This window comes from Anomaloglossus baeobatrachus, chromosome 10, assembly GCF_048569485.1.
Source record: "Anomaloglossus baeobatrachus isolate aAnoBae1 chromosome 10, aAnoBae1.hap1, whole genome shotgun sequence".
Taxonomy (NCBI): domain Eukaryota; kingdom Metazoa; phylum Chordata; class Amphibia; order Anura; family Aromobatidae; genus Anomaloglossus; species Anomaloglossus baeobatrachus.
In genome coordinates, this window is record NC_134362.1 from 73,964,768 (window position 1) to 73,980,925 (window position 16,158).

General features: G+C 44.2%; 1 protein-coding gene across 4 annotated transcripts in view; it reads left to right on the top strand.

The window, feature by feature from the left end:
* MYRF (myelin regulatory factor) overlaps positions 1-16,158 on the top strand; it is a 233,319-nt gene that overhangs the window by 205,564 nt on the left and 11,597 nt on the right. For all 4 annotated transcript variants that reach the window (XM_075325200.1, XM_075325203.1, XM_075325202.1 and 1 more), the window contains 10 exons: positions 4,702-4,897; positions 5,461-5,537; positions 5,628-5,738; positions 7,935-8,025; positions 8,875-9,075; positions 9,792-9,900; positions 10,422-10,531; positions 10,719-10,864; positions 10,990-11,062; positions 15,484-15,572. In XM_075325200.1, coding sequence (XP_075181315.1) covers positions 4,702-4,897; positions 5,461-5,537; positions 5,628-5,738; positions 7,935-8,025; positions 8,875-9,075; positions 9,792-9,900; positions 10,422-10,531; positions 10,719-10,864; positions 10,990-11,062; positions 15,484-15,572 — 1,203 coding nt within the window. The remainder of the gene's footprint in view (positions 1-4,701; positions 4,898-5,460; positions 5,538-5,627; positions 5,739-7,934; positions 8,026-8,874; positions 9,076-9,791; positions 9,901-10,421; positions 10,532-10,718; positions 10,865-10,989; positions 11,063-15,483; positions 15,573-16,158) is intronic.

The window sequence follows — 16,158 nt, forward strand, 5'->3', positions numbered from 1 at the left end:
TGAGTGAGCACTACCATACTCAAGTGCTCGGTACTCGTAACTAGTGATGAGCGAGCACTACCATACTCAAGTGCTCGGTACTCGTAACTAGTGATGAGCGAGCACTACCATACTCAAGTGCCCGGTACTTGTAACTAGTGATGAGCGAGCACTACCATACTCAAGTGCTCGGTATTTGTAACGCGCAGTTGGACACTCAGATGGGCATGACTTGTGTACCCAAGTATGGAAGTCATTGGGGGACACGATCATTTTTCCAGATTTTCCAGAAAACTGCTTGAGGGCCCCATTGATTTTCATTATACTCAAGTACACGAGTCATGCTCATCCAAGCGTCCAACTGCTCTTAATGAGTACCAAGTACCCGAGCATGGTAGTGCTCACTCATCACTAGTTACAAGTACCGAGCACCCGAGCATGGTAGTGCTCACTCATCACTAGTTACAAGTACCGAGCACCCGAGCATGGTAGTGCTCACTCATCACTAGTTACGAGTACTGAGCACCTGACCATGGTAGTGCTCACTCATCACTAGTTACAAGTACCAAGCACCCGAGCATGGTAGTGCTCACTCATCACTTCAGCACATCAGACTCTCCACTACCGTGGAAAGCTTCAAGAGGAACCTCAAGACCCACCTCTTCCAACAAGCCTACAACCTACAATAGCCCTCAGCCCAGTAGACCACTGCGCAACCAGCTCTGTCCTCACCTATTGTACCATCACCCATTCCCTGTAGACTGTGAGCCCTCGCGGGCAGGGTCCTCTCTCCTCCTATACCAGTCTGTCTTGTACTGTTAATGATTGTTGTACGTATACCCTCTTTCACTTGTAAAGCGCCATGGAATAAATGGCGCTATAATAATAAATAATAATAATAATAATAATACTCAAGTGCTCGGTACTCGTAACTAGTGATGAGCGAGCACTACCATACTCAAGTGCTCAGTACTTGTAACTAGTGATGAGCGAGCACTACCATACTCAAGTGCTCAGTACTTGTAACTAGTGATGAGCGAGCACTACCATACTCAAGTGCTCAGTACTTGTAACTAGTGATGAGCGAGCACTACCATACTCAAGTGCCCGGTACTTGTAACTAGTGATGAGCGAGCACTACCATACTCAAGTGCCCGGTACTTGTAACTAGTGATGAGTGAGCACTACCATACTCAAGTGCCCGGTACTTGTAACTAGTGATGAGCGAGCACTACCATACTCAAGTGCTCGGTACTCGTAACTAGTGATGAGCGAGCGCTACCATACTCAAGTGCTCGGTACTTGTAACGCGCAGTTGGACACTCAAATGGGCATGACTTGTGTACCCAAGTATGGAAGTCATTGGGGGACACGATCATTTTTCCAGATTTTCCAGAAAACTGCTTGAGGGCCCCATTGATTTTCATTATACTCAAGTACACGAGTCATGCTCATCCGAGCGTCCAACTGCTCTTAATGAGTACCAAGTACCCGAGCATGGTAGTGCTCACTCATCACTAGTTACAAGTACCGAGCACCCGAGCATGGTAGTGCTCACTCATCACTAGTTACAAGTACCGAGCACTCGAGCATGGTAGTGCTCACTCATCACTAGTTACAAGTACCAAGCACCCGAGCATGGTAGTGCTCACTCATCACTAGTTACAAGTACCAAGCACCCGAGCATGGTAGTGCTCACTCATCACTAGTTACAAGTACCAAGCACCCGAGCATGGTAGTGCTCACTCATCACTAGTTACAAGTACCGAGCACCTGAGCATGGTAGTGCTCACTCATCACTAGTTACAAGTACCGAGCACCTGAGCATGGTAGTGCTCACTCATCACTAGTTACGAGTACCGAGCACCCAAGCATGGTAGTGCCCGCTCATCACTAGTTACGAGTACTGAGCACCCGAGCATGGTAGTGCTCACTCATCACTAGTTCCATATACCAAGCATCGAGTATGGTAGTGCTCACTCATCACTAGTTTTGAGTACCGAGCACGGAAGTGCTCACTCATCACTAGTTACGAGTACCGAACACCCGAGCATGGTGGTGCCCGCTCATCACTAGTTACAAGTACCGAGCACCCGAGCATGGTAGTGCCCGCTTATCACTAGTTACGAGTACTGAGCACCCGAGCATGGTAGTGCCCGCTCATCACTAGTTACGAGTACCGAGCACCCAAGCATGGTAGTGCCCGCTCATCACTAGTTACGAGTACTGAGCACCTGAGCATGGTAGTGCTCGCTTATCACTAGTTACAAGTACTTAGCACCTGAGCATGGTAGTGCCCACTCACCACTAGTTACGAGTACTGAGCACCTGAGTATGATAGTGCCCGCTCATCACTAGTTCCGAGCACCTGAGCACCCATCCGAGCGTCCAACTGCTCTTAATGAGTACCAAGTACCTGAGCATGGTAGTGCTCACTCATTACTAGTTACGAGTACCGAGCACCCGAGCATGGTAGTGCAGAGCACCCGGGCATGGTAGTGCCCGCTCATCACTAGTTACGAGTACCGAGCACCTAAGCATGGTAGTGCCCGCTCATCACTAGTTACGAGTACCGAGCACCCGAGCATGGTAGTGCCCGCTCATCACTAGTTACGAGTACCGAGCACCCGAGCATGGTAGTGCCCGCTCATCACTAGTTCCGAGTACTGAGCACCCAAGCATGGTAGTGCCCGCTCATCACTAGTTCCATTTACCGAGCATGGTAGTCCTCACTTATCACTAGTTCCGAGTACCGAGCACCCGAGCATGGTAGTGCCCGCTCATCACTAGTTCCATGTACCGAGCATGGTAGTCCTCACTCATCACTAGTTACGAGTACCGAGCACCCGAGCATGGTAGTGCCCGCTCATCACTAGTTCCATGTACCGAGCATGGTAGTCCTCACTCATCACTAGTTACGAGTACCGAGCACCCGAGCATGGTAGTGCCCGCTCATCACTAGTTCCATGTACCGAACATGGTAGTCCTCACTCATCACTAGTTACGAGTATCGAGCACCCGAGCATGGTAGTGCCCGCTCATCACTAGTTCCATGTACCGAGCATGGTAGTCCTCACTCATCACTAGTTACGAGTACCGAGCACCCGAGCATGGTAGTGCCCGCTCATCACTAGTTACGAGTACTGAGCACCCGAGCATGGTAGTGCCCGCTCATCACTAGTTACGAGTACCGAGCACCCAAGCATGGTAGTGCCCGCTCATCACTAGTTACGAGTACTGAGCACCTGAGCATGGTAGTGCTCGCTTATCACTAGTTACAAGTACTTAGCACCTGAGCATGGTAGTGCCCACTCACCACTAGTTACGAGTACTGAGCACCTGAGTATGATAGTGCCCGCTCATCACTAGTTCCGAGCACCTGAGCACCCATCCGAGCGTCCAACTGCTCTTAATGAGTACCAAGTACCTGAGCATGGTAGTGCTCACTCATCACTAGTTACGAGTACTGAGCACCCGAGCATGGTAGTGCAGAGCACCCGGGCATGGTAGTGCCCGCTCATCACTAGTTACGAGTACCGAGCACCCAAGCATTGTAGTGCTCGCTCATCACTAGTTACGAGTACCGAGCACCCGAGCATGGTAGTGCCCGCTCATCACTAGTTCCATGTACCGAGCATGGTAGTCCTCACTTATCACTAGTTACGAGTACCGAGCACCCGAGCATGGTAGTGCCCGCTCATCACTAGTTACGAGTACCGAGAACCCAAGCATGGTAGTGCTCGCTCATCACTAGTTCCATGTACCGAGCACCGAGCATGGTAGTGCTCGCTCATCACTAGTTACAAGTACCGAGCACCGAGCATGGTAGTCCTCACTCATCACTAGTTCCGAGTACTGAGCACCCAAGCATGGTAGTGCCCGCTCATCACTAGTTCCATTTACCGAGCATGGTAGTCCTCACTTATCACTAGTTACGAGTACCGAGCACCCGAGCATGGTAGTGCCCGCTCATCACTAGTTCCATGTACCGAACATGGTAGTCCTCACTCATCACTAGTTACGAGTATCGAGCACCCGAGCATGGTAGTGCCCGCTCATAACTAGTTACGAGTACTGAGCACCCGAGCATGGTAGTGCACGCTCATCACTAGTTCCGAGTACTGTGCACCCGAGCATGGTAGTGCACGCTCATCACTAGTTACCAGTACTGAGCACCCGAGCATGGTAGTGCTCACTCATCACTAGTTACGAGTACCGAACACCCGAGCATGGTGGTGCCCGCTCATCACTGGTTACGAGTACTGAGCACCCGAGCATGGTAGTGCCCGTTCATCACTAGTTACTAGTACTGAGCACCCGAGCATGGTAGTGCCCGCTCATCACTGGTTACGAGTACTGAGCACCCGAGCATGGTGGTGCCCGCTCATCACTAGTTACCAGTACTGAGCACCCGAGCATGGTAGTGCCCGCTCATCACTAGTTACTAGTACTGAGCACCCAAGCATGGTAGTGCCCGCTCATCACTAGTTACTAGTACTGAGCACCCGAGCATGGTAGTGCCTGCTCATCACTAGTTACTAGTACTGAGCACCCGAGCATGGTAGTGCCTGCTCATCACTGGTTACGAGTACTGAGCACCCGAGCATGGTGGTGCCCGCTCATCACTAGTTACCAGTACTGAGCACCCGAGCATGGAAGTGCACACTCAGCACTAGTTGTAATTCATGATATATGACGGTGTAATACTCTTCTTTTTTGCAGCCCTATGCCCACTTACAAGGTGGATGCAGATAAAGGGTTTAATTTCTCAGTGGGAGATGATGCTTTTGTGTGCCAAAAGAAGAACCATTTTCAGGTGACTGTGTACATCGGCATGATCGGAGAGCCCAAATATGTCAAGACCCCGGAAGGCATCCTACCGATTGAGTGCTTCTACTTAAAACTAAATGGTGTGAAGGTGAGGATTAAAGTTCTATGCAACCAACCTAAGTAGGGAAACATGGTTGTGGGGCCAGCTCCGGATGTGTGCCAGCACCAGGAAGGGTGACCCATTTACTTATGGGCCCCTTTTTCTAGCCTGGATGTATATAGGTAACACCATAAACACTGAGAGGCAGCAAGACAAGATATAATATAAATTAATGGCACTTTTATTTTACACTTAGACACTTGATAATCCGCATTTTTTTTTTTACAATGCTCTCCAGAAGGTGAGCCGATTGCTGAGTCTTTTTTGGAACCGCCAGTGATCAGGTGGAGGGCAGCTTCTTCAGCATTAGCAATGCATTGGAGATATACGATTACATGGCAAACATGGAGGAAAATACATAACCATGCGAAGTCCTCCAAAGCAGGATACACTTTTGTAATGACTTACTTCCAATGCTTGAGTTCTCCACTGACTTCCATCATACTCGTACACTTGTTGCACCCTTCTAAGCGTCCGACCTGCTCTTTTCGATTCCCAGCACCTGAGCATGGTAGTGCTCGCTCATCACTAATCTTTCCCCTTGTTTCCAGCTGGAGGCCATCAATCAAAGCATCAGTATTGAGCAATCGCAGTCTGATCGCAGCAAACGTCCTTTTCATCCAGTCACGTAAGTAAAGGAAAGGGGAAAATAAAGTTCAATGTGTGATTTATGCTTGGACATTCAAACCTGTCTATATTCTCTCTACGGGTGTCCCAGGTTGTCTCTTCCACCAGACCAGGTCACTAAAATCACAGTCGGGCGGCTTCATTTCAGCGAAACTACAGCAAATAACATGAGAAAAAAAGGAAAACCCAATCCAGACCAGAGGTGAGTATAACGGACCTATAGGCATCGATAGACTATGCGATACAGTGGTGGGAAGCTTAAAGGGAATCTGCCAGCAGGTTATTGCTATGTAATCTGACAGATGCATGAGGTAGGGACAGAGACCCTGATTCCAATGATGTGTCACATATTGGGCAGCTTGTTGTTATAAAATAAGTGTTTTATCATCAGGAGATTATCACTAGAGGACTACCTTCTGCTCAATATAACTCCACCCCCCAGCACCAATTGGCTGCTTTCTTCCTATGCACTGTGCTGTGTACACGGAAAGCTATCAATCATTGGTGTGGGCGGGGTTATACAGAGCTCAGCATACAGGGAACTGCTATATCTCCAACAGAAAAAGCAGGTTTTTTTTTCAAAACTGCAGCAAACAGCCCAGTAAGTGCACATCGCTGGAATAGAGGTCTCTGTCTCTACCTCATGGAGTTACAGAGACCCTGTTGCTCTCAGATAACATCACAAAAACCGGGTGACAGATCGACTTTAACAATTAGCAAACCTTATGCTAAGGTACCAGGTTTTCTAATGTCTGCTCACTTGCATTTGCCCATAGATGTGGGACTTGTCAGTGTCTGAAGCTGCCTGATATGAGAGCAGCACTTATGGGTGAATTTCCAGGATTTGCTATGGGTGTAGATTTTTATAAGCTGTCATCCCTTTATAGGATATAGATAAATGATAGCAGGCGTTGTAGTCCCTTTGACATGGCAGAGGTGGTGACACATACCGAGAGCTCTTCTATGGGTTACTACATGGCGCCTATGAAGAGATGTTCTGCCATCAAAACAATGCTTTTAACGGGAATCTGTCTGCAGGTTTTTGTTATGTAAGCTGAAGCCAGCATGCTGTAGGGGTTCAAAAACAAAAATCAACTATGCCTTTCTTATCAAGCTCCATGCTGTTGTTTACTTAACTAAAGGCTTTATCCCTTGGTGATTATAATTGCTGTAACTAGATGGCTCCTGCACAGGAGTTTGGCACATCTCCTCCTCTGATTGACACCTCACTGTCAATGTACAATCTCTATAGAAATCCTGGTGTGGGCAGGGACAGCTCTCTCAGCTCTGCTACATGGCTAAAGCTAAAAAAATCAGATTATATCAGAACAGCTGCATCCAGTATCTAAGTGATACACGGTTGGATTCAGAATCTCTTTGCCTACATCATGCTGTTGTCAGATGAGGAAGCAAAAACCTGCTAACAGATTCCCTTTAAATAAAACACTCCTTTTTGTTATTTTTTGGGCATTTCACATGGAGTAAAAAAATATTTGCATTCTGCCATGTGAAATCAGGGGCGTGCAGAGATAACAGTGGGCCCTATAGAGGCAATAGATGTTGTATCATGGCTTTGTACATTGGGTGTTACAAAGACATAATATGTTTAGGATTCATATTTTATGGCAATTGCATCTTTTAAAAAAAACAAACAACATTTTATTGTATATTTGAGCATTCTTTAAAAAAATTATAGTCTCTTTTTTTCCACACAAATCATTAGTACATATGATATAATATGTCTTTGATATGTCTTATCAGATATATTTGCTTATTTCTCCTCCTGAAATGATTGTTCACTCTCAATTCTTAAGTAAAATCAGTCTTCAGTGAATACAGACTTTCCTATTACCAAGATAGGAAATAGCAGTTGGTGCTTGTAAAGTTCTATGCAGAAGTGTAACTGCCATTTCCGGAGAACTTGCAGCAGAATATCTTGGTCTACCTCTAGCTCCACCCATCTCCATAGAATTTTAAAAGCACCAAATGTCATCTCTTATATCAGTAATGGAAAAATCAGTCTTCAGTGAATACAGACTTTCCCATTACTGAGATAGGAGATGACAGTTGGTGCTTATAAGGTTCTATGGAGAGGTGTAACTGCCATTTCAGGAGAACTTGCAGCAGAATGTCTATTTCGGCCTCTATCTCCTCTCTCTCCATAGAATTTTAAAGCTATAACTGTCATCTCCTATCTCAATAATTGGAAAATTTGTCATCACTGAATACAGATTGTACAGCTTTTACCCAGAAGATTTCTCTGATAAGAGATATTATAAGGTTTCTTATTTTTATGAGTATTATTGATTTATAAAATAAAAATTAAAACCACAGTGTTTCCTTAACCCCAGCATATTACTTTCTGCCATGTTCATCCGTATTTTTATGCATTTTGCAGGTATTTTCTCTTAGTGGTGGCTCTACAAGTCCACACACAGAATCAAACCTATCTTGTTGCAGCCCACGGATCTGAACGCATTATTGTCCGGGTGAGTATAAAAAGGTTAAGAATAGGTTAAATAATTCCTTTAATGTGCGATCCAATTGTCTGGCCTTTGTGTGTAGTGGCAGCTGCCGGGTACTGCAGATCAATCTTTTTAGGAGACAGCAGCAGATCCCCAGTGAAGAATATTTTAGATATCTTTAAGACTTTTTTTATGTCATGGTTCTGTGGTGATCCACTTCAAAAGGCCAACAAAATTCTGGATTTATCAAGACAAGCATTGAATCTAGATCAAGAGAGGTAATTATTCCCCTATACTCTGCCCTGGTCAGACCCCACCTGGAATACTGTGTACAGTTATTGGCATCCCAATTCAAGAAAGACATCAATATATTGGAGCAAGTCCAGAGAAGAGCAACCAAGATGGTAGAAGGTCTGCAAACCATGCCATATGAAGAATGGCTAAAAGAACTAGGGATGTTTATTTTGAAAAGAGAAGGCTGAGAGGAGACTTAATAGTGGTCTACAAATATCTGAAAGGTAGTCACAGTGCAGAAGGAACGACCCTATTCTCATTAGCACAAGGAAGTACAAGAAGCAATGGGATGAAACTTAAAGGAAGGAGATTCAGATTAGACATTAGGAAAAACCTCTGACAGTGAGGGCAATCAGAGAGTGGAACAGGCGACCAAGGGAGGTGGTGAGGTCTCCATCAATGGAAATATTCAAGTGAAAACTGGATACACATATAGCTGGGATGATTTAGGAAAGACTACACCCGCAGGGGGTTGGACACGATGGCCCTTGAGGTCCCTTCCAACTCTACCATTCTATGATTCTATGATTCTATATTGGTAAGTTCTGATGACTTCTTTCCTGAACCCGTTCTTCACAGGCGTCAAATCCTGGTCAGTTTGAGAGTGACAGTGAAGTGCTTTGGCAGCGGGGTCAACTTCCAGACACTGTTTTTCACCACGGACGTATTGGCATAAACACTGAGCGGCCAGATGAAGCCCTGGTGGTTCATGGGAATGTCAAGATCATGGGATCATTACTACATCCTTCTGACATCAGAGCCAAGGAGGACATTGAGGAGGTGAGAAGTGTAAGAATAGTGGTGCCTGGTGCTGAGCTCATTGATTTCAAGGGGCACTATGTAATGGCCAACTTACCTTGAGCTAGTGCTATAGGGGAATACCCTGGATGGCAGGTTACTTGGCAAAAAAGGGTCACCCTGCGGTCAGCTTGTCATTTGGTGATGCTTCTAACAAAAAGTACTCAACTCCATTACTTATGACATCCACTAGTGATGGAGCCTAATAACCTATAGGTACTTTAATTTGTCAGCTGATTTTTAACAATCGATTAAATATGATAAAAAGCTGAATCTAGTTAGGTATAAGAATAATCGGACGATTTGAACCTTCCTCAGAGGCGTGTACCAACACAGCGCACCAGTACTGATTGGACAATGTCATTGTGTATGGACACACCCCCAAATGACAACACCCACTTGTCAATTTACTTATACAGAATAACAGAGGAACAGCACAAAATAGAGGTCTAAGGAAAGATTGGATGCTCCAGAATTATTATTCAACGGGGAAATACTATACATTTATATAACTGGGCATGTCAGAACAGTTAAAAAGAGTTGAAAATTGAGCTCAATTAAAGCCACTTTTTACTGGACTATACTGTATATTGTGCGCATTAGTGTGAAAAACCTACTAACATATTTGGGTATAAACTTGTAGATTTTGCATCACTATTTATTATCTTCTCACTGATTGGATGCGTCTCTTATTTCAGGTTGATACAACGGAGCAGTTGAAACGGATCTCTCAGATGCGCCTTGTCCAGTACCACTACAAGCCGGAGTTTGCCAGTACAGTAGGTCTGGACGACGCTGCAGAGACAGGTAGATTAAATTAATTGGTCAGCAGGTTTTTGCTATGTAACCTGAAGACGGCATGCTGTAGGGGTTAAAACTGAGAATTCAGAAATTCTTATCACTGTGTGCTGTTGTTTACCTGGAATATTTGTTTTAGTTGTATGAGATTATCATTGCTTCAACTAGAGGTTTTCCCCAGCAGTGATCAGCAGCTCACTGTCTATAGACTTTGTATATAGAGAGCCTGGTGTGGGTAGGGGCAGGTTTCTGAGCTCTGCTACGTGCTAAATCTAAAAACTCTGATTGTGTCAGAATAGCTGCATCCAGTAATCTAAGTGATACATCATTGGATTCAGAGTCTCTGTCACTACATCATGCTGCTCTCAGATGAGGTAGCACAAAATCTGCTGACAGTTTCCCTTTTAATACACATTTGTGGGACTAAGAATAAATGAATGAATTATTTAAGTTCACAGTGAGGAACGCTCTTTATTTTCTTATTACTAAAAAATATCCTATATTTTAGCTTAAGATTTTTTTTCTTGTAGGAGTCATTGCTCAGGAAGTTCAGGAAATTCTTCCTGAAGCCGTAAAGGAGACTGGGGACGTGTTGTGCGCCAACGGAGAAACTATAGAGAACTTCTTAGTCGTAAACAAGGTACGGTCATCCTCTATGAAAGCGTGCAGAGCATGGGGCTTACAGGTTATAGGCAAACTAATATTGGATTCCCAAATTCCATATATCTAATGTCAAGGGTCTCCAGCTTATCCCAGATTAATGAGATCAGACAGGACAAGTTTGGGTTATTACTATCATATGTCATTTTATTTTTTTCAATGGACAGGAAAGGATATTTATGGAGAACGTCGGAGCTGTGAAAGAGCTCTGCAAGCTGACGGACAACTTAGAGACCCGGATTGATGAACTGGAAAGGTGGAGTCGGAAGCTTGCCAAGCTCCGGAGGCTCGATAGCATGAAAAGCACCAACAGGTTCAGACTCTGCTCTGCTTACTTTCACCATTCTTTATGGTTTCCTTGCCAGTTGCTAAAAAATAATACACTACTTTAATTTTCATTATTATTATTTACCATCATTTTTTGTTTTCACCCTTTAGTCACACCGGAAGTCAGTTCAGCCGTGCAGGGAGCATCCCATTCAAGCAACGTCCTTCCAAAGTCATGGGCAAGGTAGGTGCATATACTGCATAATGGTCTGTACGTTTTTGGTCATGGTGACCTTCCTACAAGTCATTGGGTATGGTGGCTGCATGGAGGGGCCTCCACGCTTACCCGACCTGACCCCATTAGACTTCTTTCTGTGAGGTCACATCAAACAGCAGGTGTATGCGACCCCTCCTCCAACATTGCAGGACCTACGACGACGTATCACAGATGCTTGTGCAAAGTGTCACCTACCATATTGCACAACGTGCAGCAAGATACAGTATGTGTCCAGAGTCCAGATGTGCATTGCAGCTGAAGGTGGCTACTTTGAGCATCAAAGTTAAATGAGTGCCATATGCGTGACCAGCATTCAGTGTTTTGGGGGGGGGGGTCATGGGTTTCATATCATAGCATTTCTGTATGCAAGGTGTCGATTCATATTGAATTGATGATGCTCTACAACTTTGTAATTCACTTTTTTTCACTATATCGTTCCGTTTTCAAGATAAAAATGCTAAATCCGTTGTTTTCCACCGGTCCGATGCATGAAACCATATTGCACTCAGCGCTGCCCCACTCCCTTCAAACACCGCCTCTTCTATCTGAATGTAAATGGATGACGTCTCTACCTCAGCCACATGGTGCTCAAAGCCTCGCGCCAGTGCAGTGGAATCAGAGACCGGCAGTGCAAGGTCACATAATGAGCATGCGCCAGCTTTGTATCACCAGCTTTCCGGCTATTCAATAAGGCAGAGTTAGGTGCGCTTGAGCAGTTCTCTGATTCCACTGCGCAGGTGCGAGACTTCGAGCACCATATGGATGGCGTAAAGACCACACTTCCATCCAGATAGAAGAGGTGGCGTTTGAAGGGACTGGGGCGGTGCTGATCAGTCTGAATTTGCTTATATTGGACCGGGCCACACAATTTACATGCAGCCGACACTCCATTAGACCTGGTTGTCTGTCAGTACAGGGGGCGTGGTTCTAGATGACACTCACTATACACAGAGCGATGACTGAACCTGCTCTGGTGCCACCTCCATGAGTGAAAGCTGAACGCTGCTGGGAGGAATAAACGTAACTTCCTCCTGGCAGCGGGGCTCTCAGTGCAGGCACTGGGCAGCTTAAAAACTCTATTAACTTGCAGATAAAATCCTTATCTGTACGTTAATAGCATTTTTTCACATGACAGATTCCCTTTAAGTAGCATTATGCTATGTACAGTGCCTTGCAAAAGTATTCGGCCCCCTTGAATTTTTCAACCTTTTCCCACATTTCAGGCTTCAAACATAAAGATAAAATTTAAATTTTTTGGTGAAGACTCAACATCAACAAGTGGGACACAATTGTGAAGTTGAACAAAACGTATTGCTTATGTTAAACTTTTGTAAAAAATAAACAACTGAAAATTGGAGCGTGCAATATTATTCATCCCCTTTAAGTTAATACTTTGTAGCGCCACCTTTTGCTGCGGTTACAGCTGTACAGTCATGGCCAAAAGTTTTGAGAATGCTACAAATATTAATTTTTACAAAGTCTACTGCTTACGTTTTTCTAATGGCAATTTGCATATACTCCAGAATGTCATAAAGAGTGATCAGCTTAACAGCAATTACTTGCAAAGTCAATATTGGCTAAGAAAATGAACTTTAACCCCCAAAACACATTTCAACATCAATGCATTCCTGCCTTAAAAGGAGCAGCTAACATTGTTTTCGTGATTATTCCATTAACACGGGTGTGGGTGTTGATGAGGACAGGGCTGGCTGGCGATCAATCAGTCATGATTAAGTAAGAATGATACCACTGGACACTTTAAAAGGAGGCTGGTGCTTGGTATCATTGTTTCTATTCAGTTAACCATGGTTATCTCTAAAGAAACACGTGCAGCCATCATTGCTCTGCACAAAAATGGCCTAACAAGGAAGAGTATCGCAGCTACAAAGATTGCACCTCAGTCAACAATCTATCGCATCATCAAGAACTTCAAGGAGAGAGCTTCCATTGTTGCCAAAAAGGCTCCAGGGCGCCCAAGAAGGACCAACAAACGCCAGGACCGTATCTTAAAACTGTTTCAGCTGCGGGATGGGACTACCAGCAGTGCCGAGCTAGCTCAGCAATGGCAGCAGGCTGGTGTGAGTGCTTCTGCACGCACTGTGAGGCGGAGACTGCTTGAGCAAGGCCTGGTTTCAAGGAGGGCAGCAAAGAAGCCACTTCTCTCCAGAAAAAACATCAGGGACCGACTGATATTCTGCAAAAGGTACAGGGAGTGGACTGCTGAGGACTGGGGTAAAGTCATTTTCTCAGATGAATCCCCTTTTCCATTGTTTGGGACATCTGGAAAACAGCTTATTAGGAGAAGAGGTGAGCGATACCACCAATCTTGTCTCATGCCAACTGTGAAGCATCCTGAAACGATTCATGTGTGGGGTTGCTTCTCAGCCAAGGGAATCGGCTCACTCACAGTCTTGCCTAAAAACACAGCCATGAATAAAGAATGGTACCAGAATGTCCTCCAAGAGCAACTTCTCCCAACTGTCCAAGAGCAGTTTGCCGCCCAACATTGCCTTTTCTAGCATGATGGCGCACCTTCCCATAAAGCAAAGGTGATCACTAAATGGCTCATGGAACAAAACAGAGATTTTGGGTCCATGGCCTGGAAACTCCCCAGATCTTAATCCCATTGAGAACTTGTGGGCAATCATCAAAAGACGGGTGGACAAACAAAAAACAACAAATTCTGGCAAAATGCAAGCATTGCTAATGCAAGAATGGACAGATATCAGTCAGGATTTGATCCAGAAGTTGATTGAGAGCATGGCAGGGAGAATTGCAGAGGTCCTGAAGAAGAAGGGTCAACACTGCAAATATTGACTTGCTGCATTAACTCATTCTGTCAATATAACCTTTTGGTACTCATAATATGATTGCAATTATATTTCTGTATGTGATGTAAACATCAGACAAACACAATTAAAAACCAGAGGGCAACAGATCATGTGAAAATATAATTTTGGTGTCATTCTCAAAACTTTTGTCCATGACTGTAAGTCTCTTGGGGCATGTCTGTATCAGTTTTGCACATCAAGAGACTGAAATTCTTGCCCATTCTTCCTTTGCAAACAGCTGGAGCTGAGTGAGGTTGGGTGGAGAGCGTTTGTGAACAGCAGTTTTCAGCTCTTTCCACAGATTCTCGATTGGATTCAGGTCTGGACTGTGACTTGGCCATTCTAACACCTGGATACGTTTATTTGTGAACCATTCCATTGTAGATTTTGCTTTATGTTTTGGATCATTGTCTTGTTGAAAGACAAATCTCCGTCCCAGTCTCAGGTCTTTTGCAGACTTTCTTCAAGAATGGTCCTGTATTTGGCTCCATCCATCTTTGCATCAATTTTAACCATCTTCCCTGTCCTTGCTGAAGAAAATGAGGCCCAAACCATGATGCTGCCACCACCATGTTTGACAGTGGGGATGATGTGTTCAGGGTGATGAGCTATGTTGCTTTTACGCCAAACATATCGCATGGCATTGGCATTGTGCCCAAAAAGTTTGATTTTGGTTTCATCTGACCAGAGCACCTTATTCCACATGTTTGGTGTGTCTCCCGGTGGCTTGTGGCAAACTTTAAACTACACTTTTTATGGATATGTTTGAGAAATGGTTTTCTTCTTGCCACTCTTCCATTAAAGGCCAGATTTGTGCAGTGCACGACTGATTGTTGTCCTATGGACAGACTCTCCCACCTCAGCTGTAGATCTCTGCAGTTCATCCAGAGTGATCATGGGCCTCTTGACTGTATCTCTAATCAGTCTTCTTCTTGTTTGAGATGAAAGTTTGGATGGACGGCCAGGTCTTGGTAGATTTGCAGTGGTATGATTCTCCTTCCATTTCAATATTATCGCTTGCACAGTGCTCCTTGGGATGTTTAAACTTTTGGAAATCTTTTTGTAACCAAATCCGGCTTTAATCTTCTCCACAACAGTATCATGGACCTGCCTGTTGTGTTCCTTGGTCTTCATGATGCTCTCTGTGCTTTAAACAGAACACAGACTATCACAGAGCAGGTGCATTTATACGGAGACTTGATTACACACGGGATTATATTTATCATTAGTCATTTAGGACAACATTGGATCATTGAGAGATCCTTAATGAACTTCTGGAGTGAGTTTGCTGCACTGAAAGTAAAGGGGATGAATAATATTGCACGCCCCAATTTTCAGTTTTTTATTTTTTACAAAAGGTTAACATAAGCAATAAATTTTGTTCTACTTCACAATTGTGTCCCACTTGTTGTTGATTCTTCCCCAGAACAGTAAAATTGTTATCTTTGTTTGAAGCCTGAAATGAGGGAAAAGGTTCAAAGGGGGCCGAATACTTTCGCAAGGCACTGTATATATGTTTATGTATATATTTGTCATCTATTTTCTTTCTCTTCGCAGACGGTTCCAGCCCCCGCTGATCACAGCTGTGTTAGTCAACGTTTCCTTCAAGTAACTATCATTGCCCTAGTAATTATAATGGCTTTCAGGTAAGTTTCTCAGACAGTCTTCTAGTATAATGATATATAACATTATAATTCGACAACAAAATAGTGATCTTTAAGATTAAATAAAAGAAGCCGGTTTTCAGGACTCCAATGAAAATACTTATTGCAAAATCTCATTACCATTTACGTTTATGGTCAATGCCACTTTCTAGGCAATTATTGATGTTTTTCAGCTTTACCAGGGATATATCATTTATTTGGCACCCTCACCCATAATGTCAATACAAGTCTCTTTATGCTCCTTTTTCTTCTCCACGTATCGTGAGTTTGCCAAGTAGTTTGTATCCCCATTACTGTAAAAATGTCTCCTTCATGATGTAGCTACTAGCTGAAAATTAGTTTTTGCCATCGCATAGCACTTGTATTAGTCCAAAATTTATGTTATGCTAATAATTAAAAAAAAATCAGTTTAAAAATCATTGATAGGTAGCTCAAGAAAATGACTACTTTACCATGCATATTTCCAGGAAAATATAAATACATTTTGGAAAACTTTCAGTTGAACAAGTTCCAAACTTTAGGTTTACTATTGTTGTTTGTGCGCAGTTGTGAGACCTCTAGTATGACA